The sequence below is a fragment of the Agelaius tricolor genome, unplaced genomic scaffold (genome assembly GCF_023055355.1).
Source record: "Agelaius tricolor isolate 1412-34295 unplaced genomic scaffold, bAgeTri1.0.p SCAF_44, whole genome shotgun sequence".
Taxonomy (NCBI): Eukaryota; Metazoa; Chordata; class Aves; order Passeriformes; family Icteridae; genus Agelaius; species Agelaius tricolor.
In genome coordinates this window covers 2,398,607-2,418,320 of record NW_027269304.1, presented here as the reverse complement: position 1 = coordinate 2,418,320, position 19,714 = coordinate 2,398,607, and the positions used below count along the sequence as shown (strand labels likewise).

The following is a 19,714-nucleotide window of genomic DNA, read 5'->3' as shown; positions in this document are numbered from 1 at the left end:
ACTGCCAGGGGTATTTATTTGGCCCAAACTGGAGAAATCTATCTTTCCTGAGCCCAGAATAGAAAAGTTTGGATGGCTACTTTGATGGTGATTTAGATTCGCAGGTACATGTGAGACAACACAAAGGTCATAACTCAAAATCACTTTTTTTTCCTAGTTGCAGGATAATTTGGATTGATGAAAATAAGGTTTTCAAACAAGAATGACAACAGTTAACATACCTTTAAGTGTGTTTTACTTTTTAGCTTTGTTCCTTCTGATCACAAGCCTTTCCAGAACAACAAATACTGCAAACACACAACTCTCCCAAATTCAACCAGTATGAAGTCACACAGGTGTCTGATATAACACACACCTGTCAGGCATTATGGAAGAAGTCACTAGATCACTGAAAGTGTGCAAAACTAAGAATCAAGTGCTAATGGGAGGTATCATTAAAAGTAATCTAATCTTTACTACTGGTGAGCGTAATTTAGTTGCTTCAACCTTTATACTATGACATGCAACTTCCTTATCTGCAGTTGACTGTTCATTCTGATAATTGATAAACCTTTCCATGCATGCAACGGCAGCAGCAGAGCCTTTTCAATCCTTTTCTCAACATTCTGGAACTCTAAAAATGAGTACATGTGGTTTTTTACAGAGAACAATCCAGGTGTCTCAGATCCCCCATCTCTGCCTTCTCAGTAGCTGAAATCAGACATCACTACAATTATGGTCCCTGCCTTTATTTCACATCTTAACAACAGAAATATTGAGAGTTTATTTGAGAAATTACAAGTTTAGAAACAAATAGCTGAGTATAACTTAGGTCAGAGGTCATAGTTTTAGGATGAGAGTGGAGACATCACTTACAAATCAAGAGGAATTGTTTAGGCAGCAAGAACTAAAAATACTTTGATAAACATCCCCTAGAGTCAAAACACTCTTTATTCTTCAAAGGGTGGTCTTATTGCTGTGGCTGATTTACCATTTCAGTGTTTCATTCAACAGGTCTACTGGACAAGAAATTTTAAAGAATCAGAAACAGCAAGCCTTTTCAACTGCATGGTGTTTAAAAAGAAACAAACAAAAAGAGCTCCCCCGAAGCTCAGGCACACACCAGACACCCCTCCATGAGTTAGAGCAGGAGTGTCAGTGCTGACCTGGCTGAACAAGCACATCTCATCTGGGTTATGATCACTAACGCTGGTCCATCTGCAGGGGTGCCCACCAGGAGAGAGGTTATCCATCATGTGAGAGGAGACTTGCTGAGGCTTCCCATCCTTTCTTGACACAGGATCTGCTGTTGGGTACCTGGGGACACTCGCCAGCTGCTACTGCATGAACAGGATGCTGAAGGCCATCACCACACAGCACACGGCCACGTAGGGGCTCTTCCTCTCACCTGCCAGGAGGGAAAGAGAACCCAGAACAAACAGAAATTCAGGTGTGGTTAAGCAGGTTAAACAGACACACCTGCTCCTAGCCCAGTGTAAATCTGCCACAGCACGTGCAAACTGGTATTCAACATTTCTAGCTGGGGAAAAGGCAGGCAGGAAAGTACAGCTGTGTATTCACAGGATGTAGGACAGGTTGTTTTCATACATAAAACCAGAGCTGGGGCTCTTTGCTTTGAGAGAGGGACTTGTAAACTTGTAAACATGGCAGGGAGTGACAGGATTATGGGGAATGGCCTCAGGCTGAAGGAAGGCAGAGCTGGCTGGGATTTTGGCAATGAGGAATTGTTCCCTGGCAGGGTGGGCAGGCCCTGCATCCCTGGCACTGCCCAAGGCCAGGCTGGACCCTGGGACACTGGGAGGTGTCCCTGCCATGGCAGGGGTGGCACTGGCTGATTCTGGCCCATGTAAGGGCTTCCATCTCACTACAAACCCCCTTTTCTGAGGTGCAGTTTTATGTCGCTGCTACCTCCTCGTGCCAAAGTCAGGGGGCAGGCAGTGGGAAGTTGCCCAGGACACCCCATTTTTGCTGGTTCTGCTGCTGTGTGTCAGCTGAGGTGCAGCTGGTCCTGGTACCTGCCACCTGCAGTGTGAATCTTCTGTGCGGGGTGTCATGCAGCAGCCAGAGCTGTGAGCTCACAGCTGCCCAGACAGAGCCAGATGCCTTTTTTTGCTTTTTTAAGAAGACATAACGTTGTTAGCACGTGGAGAGGGTCTGGTCCACAGATTTCCATGATAAAAATGGTCAGCAGATCACAGAAGCTGCACAGACACCTCTATTTTCTGACTCTTTCAAATTGGTGTCAGAGTTTCCCAGGGCAAACTATGGAAGAAAGTTAAGTTTACTCAATTAATAGACTTTTATCTGGTGGCAAAAGCAATCGTGAGAGATCTATTCCCACCCATTTGGTCCAGGACAGAACTTTACAGAGGTCTGTTTGTCTTGTTCTTCAAGAAAAAATCTATTCTCAGGTGGGAAACTGTAACACAACCAGGGGAACATCAGTAATGTTAATCAGACTGGTACCTACTTACATGAGCACTTTCTCCATTAATTAGCAAGATGTTTTTACACTCAAACTTTATTCTTCGTGGTTCCACCGAATTATGCTTGGAGAGACCTCCAGCCTACAGAACAGCCAGGGAGTGTTAACACTGAAATGTGTCTTTAAAGTGAGAAGATCCCTGTTTTTACACACACAGGAGTATAAAGACAGAGCTGGGGCTGTTTGCTTTAAGCAAAGTTCAATTTCCCTTTGCTGTGTGAGGTCTTTTGTCTTTACAAACCACCTTATCAGAGACACAGTTTTCAGAGAAACATTAAAGAAAAAACACCACCAAAGCTCCCAAGTTTAGCATGGTGCAATTTTTATGAAAAAAAGTATTTTCTTTTACCAGCAGGACCTTTAAACACACAGGGAACAAACTTTCCACAGTAAAAGAAAAATAAAATACTCGCAGTGACACCTCCCATACACAGGATTGACTGCCCAGTGACATTACAAGATTCTGTCATGATCTGGCATATATTTAATTAAACTTCAAATAACTGAACGAATTAATGTCTGCAGTTTCACATCTGTTTAAAATAAATTTTGAGGAAGTCCAACTCCTACGGTTCAGGGTATTACAATTTTCATATGGGTTATGCTTTTCTGCTCTTAATTTTCTTAAAAGAGAAATCACCATGTGGCAAGATTAAACATTATTTTGCACAACTTTGTAAATATGTAACCACTTGCCGGTGATTAAGATCTTATGTACATGTGAAAAGGTTGTTTAAACATACCAGGGATGTGAAATGTAAAGGAAGCCAGCAGACATTTTCATTTTTAAAACCTACACCCTCTACTTGCCTTTGTGACTAACACACATAAAATGACAGGAATCATCTCCAAAGCCCATTTCCACTTCTTAGCCTAAAAGAAAGTCAAAGTAGTCCACTCTAGATGCAAATTGCAAAAGAAACAGCTAATTGAAAAAAATATCTTTGCACTTAATTAACTACAAAGAAGATGGCAAGGTGAGGTGGGGTGCTCTCTTCAGCTTTAAACAAACCCTAATGCAGCTGAATTTTTTACATTTGTTTTCCCTGGTATAGCTCAAAATTCATTTCTGACAGCTGCCACCTTCCCAGTATCTTTCAATTACAGCACTAAAATTGGTCCTGCAATGTCTCTTATCTAAATAGGACAATATCTGCAATCATTTCAACAATTGCTCTTCACCAAACCCCAATTTTTTGTGTCAATGCTTTTTTTGACATCCTGTAAAATGTTCTGCCTGGGTATGTAGAAAGGGAATCGTAAAGGCTTTCTTTAGGTTCAGTGACAAGTAGGAAGATCTAGAATTACAAGTTCAAAGCTTCTGCTCTGCATGAACAATGCAATTTGAACACTGATGATGGGTTAGTAGTTTTTTTTTTTCCCCTAAATCGTGGATATACCTTAATGTTAAGACTAAACTTCTGTTGCATATTCCAATTTCCTTCTCAAAATAAATTCAGGATAAGGATTAAAATAAATATAAAACCAATGTTATGGGAAAATGTCAAGAATCAGATAGAGCTGATCAGCCTGTGTGCAGATGTCACTTGACACGAACAGCTTTGTGTAATTCAAAAGTGCACAGAAGCCGAGCAAAGAAGGGAAAGGGAAAAAAAACCACATTTATGCTTAAACAGAACCTTAATGCATTATGAACTCCATGTTGTTTTATTACTGTAAGGTAAATATCTGGGTTTTTTTTAAACAGTCCATTGCAATTTCAAACAGACTGCAGTTTATAAGAAATCATTGATTTCTTTGCGTGTTATAAATGCACCCTCAGTTGTTTCACGTGGCAAGAAGTGAAAAAAAACTTTTGAAAATGTAACACTAGATACATGAACTGACATGAGAAGATGCAGGATTTCCATGATGCTAATCTAAGAAAGCAATATCCTGCCCCTTTATTTCATGGAGACTGAAACCTGCATTTTTGAAGACAAAGGATGTGTATGGTTTTCATTGCTACATGGCAACATAATCCTAATAAATTACGGGAGAAATAGGACTGATCTTAAGGATTTTGAAGGGAAAAAACAACAAAAAGCAATTACCAATCCTGGCGCATTTCCAGAATATCCCCAACAGTCTGTAAAGATAAAAATAAATTCATTAGGGTCTTGGTTTAATACATCCAAGTAAAATGATTTTATTTATGTTAAAATAATCTGAATTGACAGTAATTTGTCAGCTTGATTCCCTCCTGAACACCAGAAAACAGCAGATAACCTGCACATAAGGGTACAGAGTATGAACTACAGAAGTGGCAAAGTTTTAAATCTAGCAGAGGTCTTTTTGCATGCAAAAATGCATTCAATTTGTTCTGTGTTCCAGATCTAAAGATTTCACCACAACCCCATATTTATCTACAATACAGTATCCCAGACAGAAAGTTTTGTGAAGAAAAAAATCTTCCCAATTCTTTTCGTTCTTATTCCTTTACCAACATTTACCTTGCTCATACCTCTCTCCTGTGTTGCTTGCCCAGGACTTTACCTCTCACAAGTGTAACAGCAATGGAGAAAAGCAGAATTCAACCCAGGGAAAACCCAGAGGGATGTCCCAAACCCACAATTTCTCTATGTAATTAAAATAATCTCCTACCAACAGCTCCAGAGGAGCAGGGACTGCTTTAGGATCTGAGGAAAAGAAGGGGAAGAACACTGAGGTGTCCTGTGTAAGCAGATTTCAGCCCTTCAAAGCTTGTCTGCGGGAAGAATTCCTTCACACATGGCACAGAACACTGTGGGGAGCACTTGGAGAGCTGCCATCAAGCAGGCAGTAAACACAACCCCACAAATAATGTTCTGAACTCATACCCACAAGGTTTGATTGTTTGTCTTTGCCCTTTTTTGGGCTCTGAGAGTTCCTTACTTCTAACACATTTAAAGTAGACAGGTAGGCTTGGGCCACTTGCTCCTGCATGCTCGAGCAGTCAACATATCTTTTATTTCTCTGCTACTTCTATTTTATGTCCTCTTTTGTGGTCTTGCTTTACTTCATCATCTCTCTGTCCATTTAGCAGCCTCCTCTATTTCTGAGTCAAAGATTCAGTGCTGGGCAGGTGAAGACCAAGGGTGGCAGCAAGTGACTGAGGTGCTCAAGCTCAAAGTGAAATGCTTTTTGACTTATGTACCCCTTGCTGACCAGCTCACCATGAACAGCATTCCATTTCCATTTTCAGAAAGCAGGCATTTTCATCTGTGCTTTAGATTTTAGTTTTACCTCAAGCAAAATGTGTACACACACACACACATATATTTGGGTTTGACTGTATTTCTGTACAGCCAAAGCTCTTTTTTTCCTGCTTTTATGCAGCCCCACAAGCAGAAGTAATGATCCCTGCATACAGACCACCACACTTTTCCAGGCTGAGAGGTCATACAATAAAGTAACCTGAACACACTCATGCACTTTTTGAAGATGTGTGCAGGTAGGAAGGCATTCATGTGTAAATCTGAAGTGCTCCACTGACAGCACCTCAGGTTCTCAAAACTGTTGTTCGCTCTCTGTAAAATTACAATTTACAGATTGCATGCTGCAAAACCAACAGGAAAACTTCCACAGCCCTGCTTCTCATATTGCCATCTCTCAAAAGCTTGCCCAGGAGCTCAAAGAAATAAAACACTACTATTCTGTTCATATACTTTTTAAGAATCTTGCATGGGAATATTAACCCAAAAGAATATTAACCCTTTCAGGCAGCCTGGAAGTCTGTTGAATTTGCCTCACCATCTCAGCAAGGGTATTTTTCCATCTTGTCAGGGATTTCTTGACTAATGTGAAGCCACTACTGCACGTTTCCCTACAGAGCCCCCTTGGCGAAAACAGGAATTTTCCTACCTGATGTGCCAGGTACAAAACCAGCTGCCTTTAACAACTGCAATTAACAATTTATGAGCCTGAAGTCACTGGCATGAGGACTGACCAGCCTTGCCATGATGACACCAGGACATTGTAAGAGGCTTTTGTGCTACTGGAACAGCTCATCACCTCTGTTTGTCCACACAAGCTGCTGCTGAGCATTCTGGACCTTCTGATAATGTACCCTCTGGAAGAACTGGGGAGCTCCCACTGCAGGAAAAGCCTGTGCAAAACTCCTGCTCCTATGGTTTTCCCATTAGTGCTCATCCCAGGTCCACAAGAACCTCTTCAAATTTCTTCAAATCAAAACCTGCTTATTACAGAAGTGATGCTGCCTTGAATAACTGTGCTCCAAAACAGTTCCTCCTGCAGCAGCTCCTCGGTGTAACTGCACTACTGCTTCTCCACCCTTTGTGTACTGCTCCATCCTTGTTTGGATGCAGGTGAAGGTGTGGGTCTGGCTGGGATCCCTGCTCTTTCTGGCACCCACAGCCCAAAAGCGCACGTCCTGCTGCAGATTCCTGGCTCTTGGTGCTAAAATGCTAAAAGCACTCATTGTGAAAAGTGGATGTGGTTACCTGGAGGACAAAAAAGCCACCCAAATAAATGGAACCTCTTAGGCTGAGAAGGAGGTGGTGGAGCCTCAGACAATGACTGCTAAGGCTGGGTGTGCTGCAAAATGCCATGTGTTCACCAGGAGAAGCCCAGTGCCACTGCAGGAGGGAGTGTGAGACATCCCCACTGCAATGCTGATGGAAAATCAAAGGGGATCTCTGCTGCACATGAGCTAACACATCCTTCTGGTTAGCAGGGAGGAGAGAATTACATTGTGGTGCACATTCTCCTCTAGTTAGCATGAAACAGTAAACCTCCACTTGCTTTCCCAGCCTTTAACACTGTTGCTCAGGACGGAGCACATGGAAACATTCAGGGAAAATGAGGTTTAAGGTTCTGTTTGGCTCGGTAAGAAAAGGCACCCTTTGGCAGAAATGAGGGGGAGGAAATGCAGGGTTATGTGGGATGGGTGACATCACTGTGCAACAGCATCTCTCAACTGACAGGAATTATGTTTCTTCACTTATTATCAACAGACCTAAATCCTCAGCAAAGTTACCACTCACCTAGAAATACAGTGAATAATTATCAACATTCCTCCTTTCTGTCACTTTAGTATTTTATTGCTACTTTTTTATGCCTTTTATTTTGAGCAGGAATGATGAGGTAAGAGCACCTCTGTGGCAAACTGAAATATCACTAGAATTTGTTTTATCCCACATGTCCAGACATTTCCACTGGAGCATGGACTGTGTTAGAAGAGAGGGAAAGGGGTTTAGCACCATATGAGCTCCATGTAAAAATCTACCATACAGGAAACAATTTTCATTGCTTCCAGGCCAAGGTTTTATTCTCCAGTACAAAGTAGTCTACAAATATATATATATATATATATAAAACAAAATGGCATGTCCTACATCTACATAAATACAAACCTACACATCAAACGCCCAACTCCTCCACAGTGTCAGCACCCCTTGGAAACATTTTATGAAGAGAGTTCTATTGTACTCCAGACAGATTTGCCTCAAGAATAAACAGAGTAGCTCCAGATTAAAGGAAACACTCCTTGCCAAGAACAGCACTAAAATTTTAATCAGTAAAATAAACATTCTTACTTCTTACTGTGTATACCTCATTGACTATTGTGTTATCTTCCACCAGCAGACACCCAAACTCCCCTCATCCCCCCGCTCCCTGTCCTTCATGAAGTCATCCTTTCTTCCATCTTCACTTCCATCCAAAGAAACCTCTCCTGTAGTGACAATTTTGTGGCCTCATATAAAAGGACACAAGTGTTTTCATGTTAGAACTCCAAATTAGGAAAAAAAAAAAAGCTGGTGTAATTTGGGTATCTTACACTGTTGAAATTTAAAAAAAACATGGATAATAAAACAGCAACCCCAGAGATTAATTACAACGAAGGTTTTCAGAAGGCAAACACTCAGGTGTTTGGTGTTCTTGGTCACAACACTATTTAAAACTGAACACTTCTGAATTTAAATGCCAAAGTGATGGAAGACACTTAGGGAAGAAGAACATTTTATTTAACAGGAAATGACCTAATGGCAAAAGTGGAGAAGTCAAACACTCATTATCCAAAAGCTTGTCTGTTTTTCCACCTAGAATTACCTCCTGCTTCTACAAACATCATCTCCTTTGCACTAACCCGAGGTGACAGCATTACTGAAGTTCTGTGGGCAGCCCCACACATTTCTGTGTCACAACTGCCCAATGGTTACTTGAAACCCACCACACTCAAATCACAGTTCTGCTGATCACAGCTAGCATCCATATGATTAAAAAACATAAAGTTAAGATTTCTAGAAGCTTTCAAAAACTCTTCTAGAAATCCCCTCACCTTAGAGAATACAAAACCATGATTTGAACAGACCACACAAGAGGACTTCGTTGCTTATTTTAAAAAATAGTTTTAGTTTTCTTTCAGTTACAGATTATTGCTAGAGCTGTATTTCAAACTTCTATCTGCAAAACACCTATCTTGCAAACAAGCAAAAAACCAGTTTCTGCTGGTTTCTTACCCACCCTAGGAATCAAAAATAAATCATTACAACAATAGCCACATGTAGGAGAATGTTTTATTTCTGTCTCTCATTTCTGTATCTCTAATAAGCATCTAACAACAAAGCTACAAATCTAGAAGATTAATAATGCAGTGTTAGCAAGGTTAGCAAGCTAATAAAATCTTTCAATAAAATTGCAACTAAGCGCTTGCCAATACCTTATTGCACTCTGTTGTGAGGCACAAAGTTAAGATTTTTATCTTTAAAGAGAGAAAAATTTCAAAGCAGGATCTGCATTATCACAGACTTCATCAGGAGATGCTGAAAGGCTGCAGTTGAACCCACACAGCTTGTGGATGTTAGAAATGATCAGGCCACGTACCCGGATTTGTTTTTGTCCAGTAAGCTGGGAGCCAAGGATCTGATGTAGGCACAGGTACATATGAGCAGCAGGATCACAGTCAGCAGACTCTGGAAGTTGAAGATGGCAGACTATGGAAGAGAATCGGGGGAAAAAAAAAAAATAATTACATCTCTGCAGTGCAGAACTCCTCTTGAAGTGGAAGTTCTGGAAAAAATGGGTGACCCCTAAGACAACACCAAAAATAAAACCTGCAATGAGCCAGAAAACCTTTCCATCAATGGAATATGGTGGTGGTAGTGAAAGTAGAATGAAGACTGACTGGCAAGGAAACCAGCAGTAGCCAAGACAAAACATAACACAAAATGTGCAGTAGGTTTGTTAATATACCACTTTTTAAAAGCTACAGGCCAAATTTAACAGATCTGTAGGAAGTTAAGCCCACCTGAACTATGATAACTGATTACTTTTATTTTCAAATAACGTTCTGATTGCAAATTGAAAACATCTTTATTGTAAATACACTTTCAGAACTGCTAGTTCTTTGGTAAATTCTGAAGAAATTGATGAAATTGCCTTAAGAAAGTTCTGTTGTTGACAGCAAACACTGATCAGCCTAGTGGCAGTGAGAAGAGACAATTCTTGAGAAACTGCTGCAATATCTGGCAATTTACTGAAGCGTGAAATAACACTAATAAGCAGAAACTGCAACCCATAAACCTTTTTTTTTTAACCTTTTATTCTTTTTTTTTATGGCTTTGGGGTTTTTCTTGAAGTGTCTCAACTGACATTGTGGTCAGTGCAACAGCACCAGGTGGTGTAAGAGGCAACTGCTTATTTCAAAAAGCTTTATTTTACCTTCACTCTGCCACGCTCATTTGCAAATCTGATTTAGTGTGAGCTCCAAAAAAAAAAAAAACCAAAACCATAAAATGTCAAGGCAAATGCAAGAAATTCACTCTTTGTTCTGGAATTCTGATGAACTCCTGTCTCCTGTGCTCGTACTGCTCAACCCAGCTGGCTGAGTAGTGGTATTTAATTAAAGGTAAATATTTAGCACTTAGGAAGGGATAATACATCGGCATTTCCTTCTGCAGGCATATTTTAGGGCACATGAGAGCCTTCATTTCCACGCAGCCTGAGGCACATCTCTGTCGGTGTGCACGTGCTGTCTTCCTATGTCACAAAATTAGAATGTTTTGAATCTCTGATGATCAAATCTATCTAGCTAATGAGAATTATAAATAAAAAACCACACTATTCTAGTTCAGTGGAAAATAGGAGAGAAAAATGACAAGTTCTAGTAGAAGGAAAGCCACTGGAACACACGCAAGCGTTCCAATACTGAGATCAAAACCTGGTGACCGAAACCCACCAAAATCAACAGCAAAACAGAACAAAGTACTTTATCTTATTTAGAAGTCTCCATGGATCATATGGACTCCAGAACATGGACAGAGCTCCAGTCTGAACACATGCTTTAGGCAGGGTTAGCTATCTAAAGTGGTTTCAGTATTTCACTTAATGGGGCCCAACAGGCCACTCTGTTAAGAAGCATCATCAGAGGCGCTCTGACTCTGCACCCTGTATAGCAGGGATTTCAGCATCCCTGAAACCCACCCTTTCTGTGATGAGGGAACAGTGATCCCACATCCAAAGCCAGCCCTTCTGTCCCAGCCACGAGGCTGCTTGGTTTCCTCGCACACCACAGCCTTTCCTAAATCATATTTAATTTAGCATTTTAGCCCAACCAGCCACCCCTTCTGCCCCGTCATGTCATAAATAAATGGACAGGCTCTTCACAAAGGACAACACGCTGCCACCCCCAGCCTTTGTGCTCAGCAGAAGTTCCTGCCAGCTCCAGAAACCAGGCAAGTCTCAATTCCCCCTGGCTCCTGCGGGTCTAGGAACGCGGCGGGGCCGGATCCAGGAGCGGCTGCTCTCGGCACAGCCAGATACTGCCTATCAACTGATTAACCCGATCAGTCCTGCGGGACAGACAGACAGCTGCTCTGACAGCTCACGGCCCTGCGTTCCCATGGATTCCTGCAGCTGCTTCCCGAGGCGGCACCGGGCACTCCGGCACTGCAAAATGGCAGCAGGGCACACTTGCTTCCTCTCAAGCAGGGGCTGTAAATGTATACTCATGAAATGTGCTATCAGCCAGCCAACTGGGGCAGTATATAATCGTATATAATTGTTCTTTGTTGGAGTCTTCACGTGTTTCCCCAGATATTTGTGGCTGTAATCCCATCTGCCCTTCCACGGAAACGCGCTCTGAATGACACGTTTATCTGCACAGCCGCTTTCAAAGGGCAGATGTGAGCGTTCCAAAATTTGCCTACAATTTCTGGAAATGAGAATTTATCCCTGAATTAGACGGCTTCACTCTTCACATCTGAAGTAATTCTCATGGCCCAGCTGAATTCACAGAGAGCAGCAACCTACATCTGGCTGCTCCAACTGATGTAATTAAAAGCTGCTGCAAGAATTATACATTGCTCAGAATCCTTTAAAAAAACTGCATTCACATAGCAAGCTACTTGGACAATGTAGATGTGTTGCTGTTCGTTTGTTTAGACTGGGTTGCTCCGATGAAAATGTATTAATTTCAATTTTTTGACTTGTGTTGACTAGCTTAGATCCTGTGAGCCTCACTCCCACTACAAAGGGATCTCAGCACATGGGGAAACTGGTGCTGTCTCTTAGGCTGTGTCCCCATGAGGGGGAAATAACAACCAACTTCATAAGACCTGTGCTGCAATGCCAAAAAGAACCAGCACTGGCATTTTATTCTGGTTTTAGACACTGCAAGCTTTAATTCCACAGGCTGAAATTTTCTACATCTGCATTTCTGACATAGTGGGAACACCTCAGTTGCTCCATTCTGTCTCATTCCCCGTGTCCCCTCCTGTGTGGAGCATCACATCACCTGCAGCATCAATGAGGTATTGAAGTCACCTGAACTTGAACAAGACAAGTTTTTTCCAATGTCTTTGGAAATTTAAGGCTATGGACTTGAGCTTTGAGAGCTACATGCCCAAAGCCTGTTTTAAATCCTTCCCAAAACTGGGCCTTTAAAAAGAGCCTCAATATTATTTCCTGATCATAACGTATCTCAGTAAAAACTCCACGTAATAAACCATAAAGAATTAGTACTCCTGCAAGTTTAATGTGTTGGGATTAACAGCAGTGGCTTGTATTAAGATAAATACTCAGGGGAATATACAGTAGTTGGAAATCAAATGGTACAGCTAGAGTTGTCTGAATGTACTCCCATCTGAGTATAAACTGAAGTTTAATGTACTTTAGTAAGTGTTGATTGAAAGCTAAAAGTTAACTCTGTGGCTGTGACAGGGAATCATGACAACAACTGCACAGCTCCTGCAAACCTCATCACAGACAACGCTGTCCCTCAGCATTAAATTTGCTAAACTTGGGCAGAAGAAGAGGAAAAAAATCAGCACCTCAGAGTTGTGGTTACCAATGGATCTAGCACTTTGCTGGAGTATTTAACTCAACATGCAGAAATAACCATAAGGAATGCATTGATTCTAAGCCCTTTCCTGCACTGACAACACCCATAGACAAGACACTGTAACTTATCCATCTCTGCAGTTTTCACTCACTCCATCTCACCCCAATACTCTCTGCTTCAGACACGGTTTTGTTCCCTGTCCTTGCAGGCAGCAGCACACTCACAAACCACCTGGGTTCCTGATGCAAGCCCTGGGTAGCACAGCAGTGAATCACACCCTAAGGTTTTGATGAAACTGTCAGTGTCACCAAGGACCCGCTGATTCTCCCCTTGCCCCACAGACTTTTGTGTAAAATTAAACCACCTGATATCATGGTTCCAGGGAAAATGAAACGTGCGGGAGGAGAACACAAACCCCACGCTTTTGTCCTTTTGGGTTGGTAGAAAGCCTAACACAAAAACTCTCTGAGATTATCCCAGCAGACTTAGCACTGAAACCAAAGCTTAACCTTCCCTAGACTTAAAAAGTATTTACAAAATGATTATTTTATCTCTGATTGCAGCGTGACCATGATGATTTCATCCATCTGTGCTATAAAAGCAGAGGCCATTGTAGTGCCAGCAAGTTGCAAAACTTTGCCCTGTGGTTACTATTATAACAACCAATTTATGTAGGCAAACACAGATAAATAACTGGAATATTTTAAAGAAAGTATAATCTCTGTATAATACGCTTCAGAATATTCAGTCTTTCTGGAGTGGTTTTATTTTTTTTCCTCTGCAGTATAATAGAATTGATGAATAATTATGTTTTCTGTAATCAAATATGGATACCCAATCATTCAGCTGCCTTTCTCATACTGTGAGCAAGAGCATACATACTGCACATAAACTTTAGTTAAGCAAGAGGTGATAAAAATTTAATCACAGAAAAGTTAATCAAACTATGAAATTTTAACGAAGAGGTCCTTACAAAGCTGAAAGAGAAAATGCTTATTATCTAGGATTTCCATTAGGCCCTGCAATTCTTATTTCATCAGTAAAATCAAATTTTTCAGAATATAATATTGAGAAAAATAATAGGATATAAATCATGTAGTACTACTCCCAACCTGAAAGCCACAGCAACTGCTAAAAAGTAATTAATACACGCATCTAACTGTATTATTTTCCAATCCATTAAAAAAATAGTTACTTATCCCACTGCTGCCAAATGCAATCTGATCAAAACAAATGGAAAACAAGCATTTGTAAAAGAGGCATGCTAATTAGCATCATAAAAAAATTACAAAAAGTGCAAATTAGTGAAGTTTGAAGCAATTATTGCTAAAAGTACACAACAAAACTAAGCAAGGGGTGTTAGTAAGTATCCAAATACCAGCCAGATGCAGTTGTCCCAGCACAAATATGGCTTTTTACCTTGGATTTACAGCATGTTCTCCTCAGTATTTCATTTCCAAAGAATTTAAGTACTATATTTAATGTTCATTCAGATTTCTGTCTGAAAGATGTATTTTTGCACTCATGGAATGCAAGCTAAGGCTTGATTAGAGAAATAGGGAATTTTTTCCCAGTCATTTTCTGGAGAAGCACATTGTCAAGTTTAAATGGCAAGTACAACTAACATGTATGCTTTCCAGACAACTGAAGACTAACACATCTATTTAAAACAATTTCCTCAAACAATTAAACACTTAATTAACCATATGGACACAGCTGCCCTCCCCTATAAAAAGCTCATTTGACTTTAGCACATTTAGGATTTTTACTGTAATTCAAATCCACAGACCAGCAGTGAGAAGACACCTCCAGGCAATGATGCTGAAATTTCACACTTGCTTGAATTCCTCCCTCTTCGCCCCAATATCTACTTTGAAAACTGAACTTTTGCTGCAAAAGCAGCTGGCTGATGCAGCATTTCACCAAAATATCTTACTATGAAAAACAAAGTGACTACTGAAGTCTTTTTACTGGGGTCACTGTAGCACAAAGGTGTGCATGTCCACATATTTACTAAACAATCAAAGAACTATGGTGGATATTTCAGTAAAATCTCATAATACCTTTCCCCTCAGGTCTTCTCTGTACATGGTACAGTTTTAAATTTTACAGAGATATTCTTCCTCTTCTGTCTTCCCCCATTACGTAAAAGCAGTATTTTAAATAAGCCCTTTTTTTAAAGTAACTCTCCCATCTGAAGTTGCACATCACACTGTTCAGTTCACCATAAATTCAGTACTGAAACTGAAAAAACCAGTAAAACTTCTGTGTGTGAATGGAAGATGTAAGAGTCATAGTAAAGCACACTTTTTGACATCCTTACTGTAATAAAAGCAGCATGCAAAAATCAGGAGTTTGGAACAGAAGTGCTACAGGAATGTGAACATGGCCATGGGAACAAGTCTAACTTCTCAAAAAAGAAGATATACTCTAATTTACCTAAAAACTACAAAACAGAATGATAAATATTGTATGTATACTATTTTCCAAATTTTTTTTTGTTCATTCATAGTCAAACCATCACTTTGAAACATGAAGAACAAATACCAGGAAAAAATATACTTAGTTAAGAAACAATGTCAATTGTTCATCTGTCTTAATGTCAATTGTTCATCTGTCCCTTGGCCCTGGGCAGGTCCACAGCACCTCTGCAAGTCTCTTGTTTGGCACAGGTTCAGGTGCATGGTTTGAATATTTAGCATCTGGAAGACAGGTAATATTTTTCACAGCTGTTCCACCTTGTTTCCACAGTCCCTCGGTTGAAAATCAAAAACTTTTGTTGAGTTTGAACGCCTGGCTCTGTGCTTTGGCAGAAAAACATATTCAGTGCTGCAGCTATTACAATGAGTGTGTGTGGTGTCTAACCAAAAAATTGAATTGTGGCATTCACTTCTTTATGGCACTCAGCTAAGAAATGGTTTCTCATAACCAGCGTCGTTTTGGGTAAATCTGTTAAAGCAGACTCCCTGCATCCTACTCTTGCAAAAAGAGACCATCTTACCTTGACAGAACAATTTCCTCAGTTCAATAATCACAGAAATAAAACACTTACAATGTATTTTCACTTCTCTAAGATGACAGAAGTATCTACACTAAACGCTTCAGGTGAAATAAAGTCACAATACAATGACACTTTAAGACTGTAATATGACCTAGAAGATGTTTTTAAACCTATGCACCTTTAGGTCATGATAAAAACAAAGCTGCTAGCAAATCTGAATGAGGATGGATTCATTCTTGTAATTTTGAATAAGACAAACACAAAAATTTGTACTTGAAGACTCCTGAAAGCTTCTTTTTCAGAGCAGTGTCTTGGGTTCTGGTGTGTTTATATCCAACAGCTTGGTTTGAAATAATATTTACTAATGAATGTTTTTACAATCGGCTCTATGAGCAACTCCCCTTCCTTCTATAAACACCACACTAAGAGAGCAACAAAGACTATGACAGAAATGTTTGTCCTCGTGGAAAGTTCCCAAATCAATTCTTGTGCAGTAATGTGGGGGGGCCAGGATCAGCCCCAACCAGAGGGTGGCAGGGAAGAAGGCGTTTTTGTCAAGTTTTCTGCACTCCTTTTAAATAATCTCCATCACCAATGTAACTTCACATTTCTGCTATGAAGGAAAGTGAAGACCACCCTTCAGGAGCTGAGAAGTTCCTCATTAACTTTAACATCACCTTTGGCTTCTTCCCTCCTTCCCTCCATGCACGTGGCAAACTTTTCAAGCCCCCCAGGAAAACTTCTGTCAAGCTGTCAGATGTAAAATCCCAAAAGCTGGCAGGACAAACTGACTCCTGGAAGCCAGCAAACAATACACATTCTGCTCCTAAATAAATGAGAGAGCTGTGCATCCCTGGTGCATCCCTTCCATCCCCAGCAAGTTTGGAATCCACTGAGAAGCTTCTACTGGCTTCCACAGCTGATTAAATTTAAAATAGTGAGGGTTTTGCTCTAAGTCAAAATGCTGAGTTTTTTTCCCTATCCACTGGCAGTGAAGAGGAAAAAAAAAAATATCCCACAATTTCTGCTTTCACATAAAAAAAAGACAGGTAGAAGTCAGCTTACACACTGTATCTTACACAGTATATTATCTATATCTATACCTATATCTCTATATCATTTTTTTTCTGTTTGGAAGCATCTGGCCTTTCACCGATCACAAGTTCTCATCTGCTCAGCCAGGAAGGACGTGGTAAGAAAGCCTAGCAAATGGGATGAAAAGTTTCCAAGGGATAAAGTCCATTGGAAATCATGCTTCAGAATATTATGGAATATACAATATTCAGAGTGCTGCTAACTTTCCAGAACTGGAGCTCTTACTCTTTGGACAAGGAGAATAAATTGGAGATGTAGCTCTCATCTCTTCCATTTCATGACACACAGACAGCAGCTGTTTCCTCACTCACAGTCAAATGTGAGCTCAAAAATTATCCTTTTTTCCCCCTAAAATGCCTTGACACCAAAGGTGTCATCATGGAGGACCCAAAGTCCTGGAGGGCTGCTGCTCTCTTGAAGAAATTCAAACATCACAGTAAGGCTGAAAAAACTTATTTTCACCTTATTTTCAACATTAAATCATAAGCAAACCATCCTTACAAGAGCTTCCTGCTTCAGGATCCTTGAGACACATGGAGAAAGGAAAAGGGACAAGTGGAGAAGATAATCCTGAAAGAATCTCATACATTTGCCATAATCTTCTTAGATTTAAACGTTACCTTTCTTTTGAAGTTACTGTTACATATTTCTTACGTATCACTAAGAAAACATATAAAATATAAACGACATAGTGATATAATATTAAATAATTAGCTGTATTTAATCATTACACTGAGCAGCAGCACCAATGTCCCACCAAGGTCTCTTGCCTTTTTCTATCACCTCAAACCCTTTTAAATACAACAAGAAAGAGCGAGGTGCTGCTGTAATTCTCTACATTCACCTCTCCATGCCACTGATTAGAGGTCTCCTGCTTTCTGCACGTGGGTTTTAGATCTCCTGAGATAATTTATGCCTCTCATGATGAAAAAAATCTCCTCTGTTTTCTGCTTGGAGCCCCAGACTGGAGCAGGTTCCTCTGAAAGGTCTGCCAAGGAATGCTCAGGTGAGCAACTCCCAGCAATTTCTTGCTGGTGACAAGATCTGGAGCCTGGGAACCCTTTTCTGAACTGAGCCATAAGGAACTTCAAGCGCTATTGATCTTTTCTGTAAATGCACAGGAATTACAGCAATATCCCATTAAACTGCACAGCAATGATGGATAATCTGTCCATGCTCATGGGAAAGGGGCAACCAGGTGATCTTTAAAGGTTCCTTTCAACCCAAACCACGTCCTGGTGATTAGAAAAATCTAAAAATTCCCATCTTAAAACAAACTCTGTGCTGAACTTATGGACAAACATGTACTTTGTACAGAAAAAAACTTATGTTAATTCAGTTATTCCTTTGATTTTCCTTTTAATTTAAGTTCATGTATCTGCTCTGCAGATATATATTATTTATTATATATTATATATAAATATTTAATGTACAAACCTTGACTAAGAAAAAGCATTTCACTGCTCAGCAGTTAACTGTGACAGAAATGTGAACACTTATTTTTTGTTACCTATGCAGAGACTGGAAAAATGGGGAGGAAACAAAAAAAGGAAAAAAAAAAATAAAACCACCCATTTGCCTCTAGACCAACTCTAGATAAAGAATGTATATATTTATACACATATATTATACATGTATATTTATTGATATATATATGCATATATATATATATATATATACACACATATATGTATATATCTAACCACACTTTTTATGTGTTTGGTTTATATTAAAAGGTACATTGATAATATATAATACATAATTATTAAAATGTTCGATTATATATTTGCATACAGCCATAAATATATATGTAAGTACCTTTATATCCACATATATTGGTAATACACATAATAAACTCATATATAGGCATAGATATTCTATTCCAGATGTACTTACCTGTCTTTTATGCATTTGCAAAACTATAAAAACCCCTTAAAACTATGTATTTATATGGTAAGTTATATTACATATAATTCTATATTCTTAACAATTACACATGTTGTGAACGTATGAACTTCTAAAAAGACAAGAAAAAGGTAATGCATATGTATACATATACAATTTTTATATATACATACGTATATATAATTTATATATAAACATACATATATATAATTTATATATATCCACATAGGTATATATATATACACATATATATACATATATATATGTATGTGTATATATATATATATATATATATGTGTGTGTGTATATATATAAAAGATGTAGTTTTAGATATAATCTAAAAGAGTAAATGGACCTGGGCCTCTGATGACACCCCTGAAAAGCAGCCAATGACGCGGCTCAGCGCACTGCTCTGAGGATGACGTCACCCAACACCACCATGACGCCACGCAGAGCAGAAATGACGTCAAGAAGCCGTGAGAGACACGCACAGTCCCTGACCGACCTCGCACTGGCTGCTGATGCCCCGCACAGCCAAAAAACGGGGTTTTTTTCCTGCCACCAAACCCCTGATGCAAACCCGCCCCGCGCTACTCCCACCAAAACCCTGAGGCGGCTCCGTTCCCGCGGCCCGCGGCTTATGGCGTGAGCGACCTCTGTGGGCGCCGCCCGGGCCAGGAGGCGCCGCTGGGGACGGTGCCGGGCCGCGGAGAGGCAGGGGAGCGGGGAGGGCCCGGTCCCGGCGCGGCAGGGCCGGGCGGGCCCCGCGCTTACCATCGCGCCGCGCTCCGCCACATCACCTTCCGGCCGCCGCCACGGGCGGAAGCGCGCACCGAGCGCCCTCAGCGCGCGGGGGCGCGGGCACGGCCGCCATTCGCTGGCGGCGCCGCGGGGCGTCGGGATTGGTCGGCTCTGCCGGCGCGGGGCGGGACGGAGGGGCGGACGC

The 19,714-nt window shown here is 40.6% G+C and overlaps 1 protein-coding gene across 1 annotated transcript; it reads right to left on the bottom strand.

The window, feature by feature from the left end:
* Window positions 1-218: 218 nt before the first annotated feature.
* On the bottom strand, window positions 219-19,647 carry TMEM167A (transmembrane protein 167A). Its single transcript, XM_071455139.1, has 4 exons — window positions 19,543-19,647; window positions 9,311-9,420; window positions 4,540-4,574; window positions 219-1,387 (listed from the first exon to the last, which is right to left on the bottom strand). The coding sequence occupies exons 1-4, from the start codon at window positions 19,543-19,545 to the stop codon at window positions 1,317-1,319; spliced, it is 219 nt and encodes a 72-aa protein (XP_071311240.1). The 5' UTR covers window positions 19,546-19,647; the 3' UTR covers window positions 219-1,316.
* Between the last annotated feature and the right edge of the window lie 67 nt (window positions 19,648-19,714).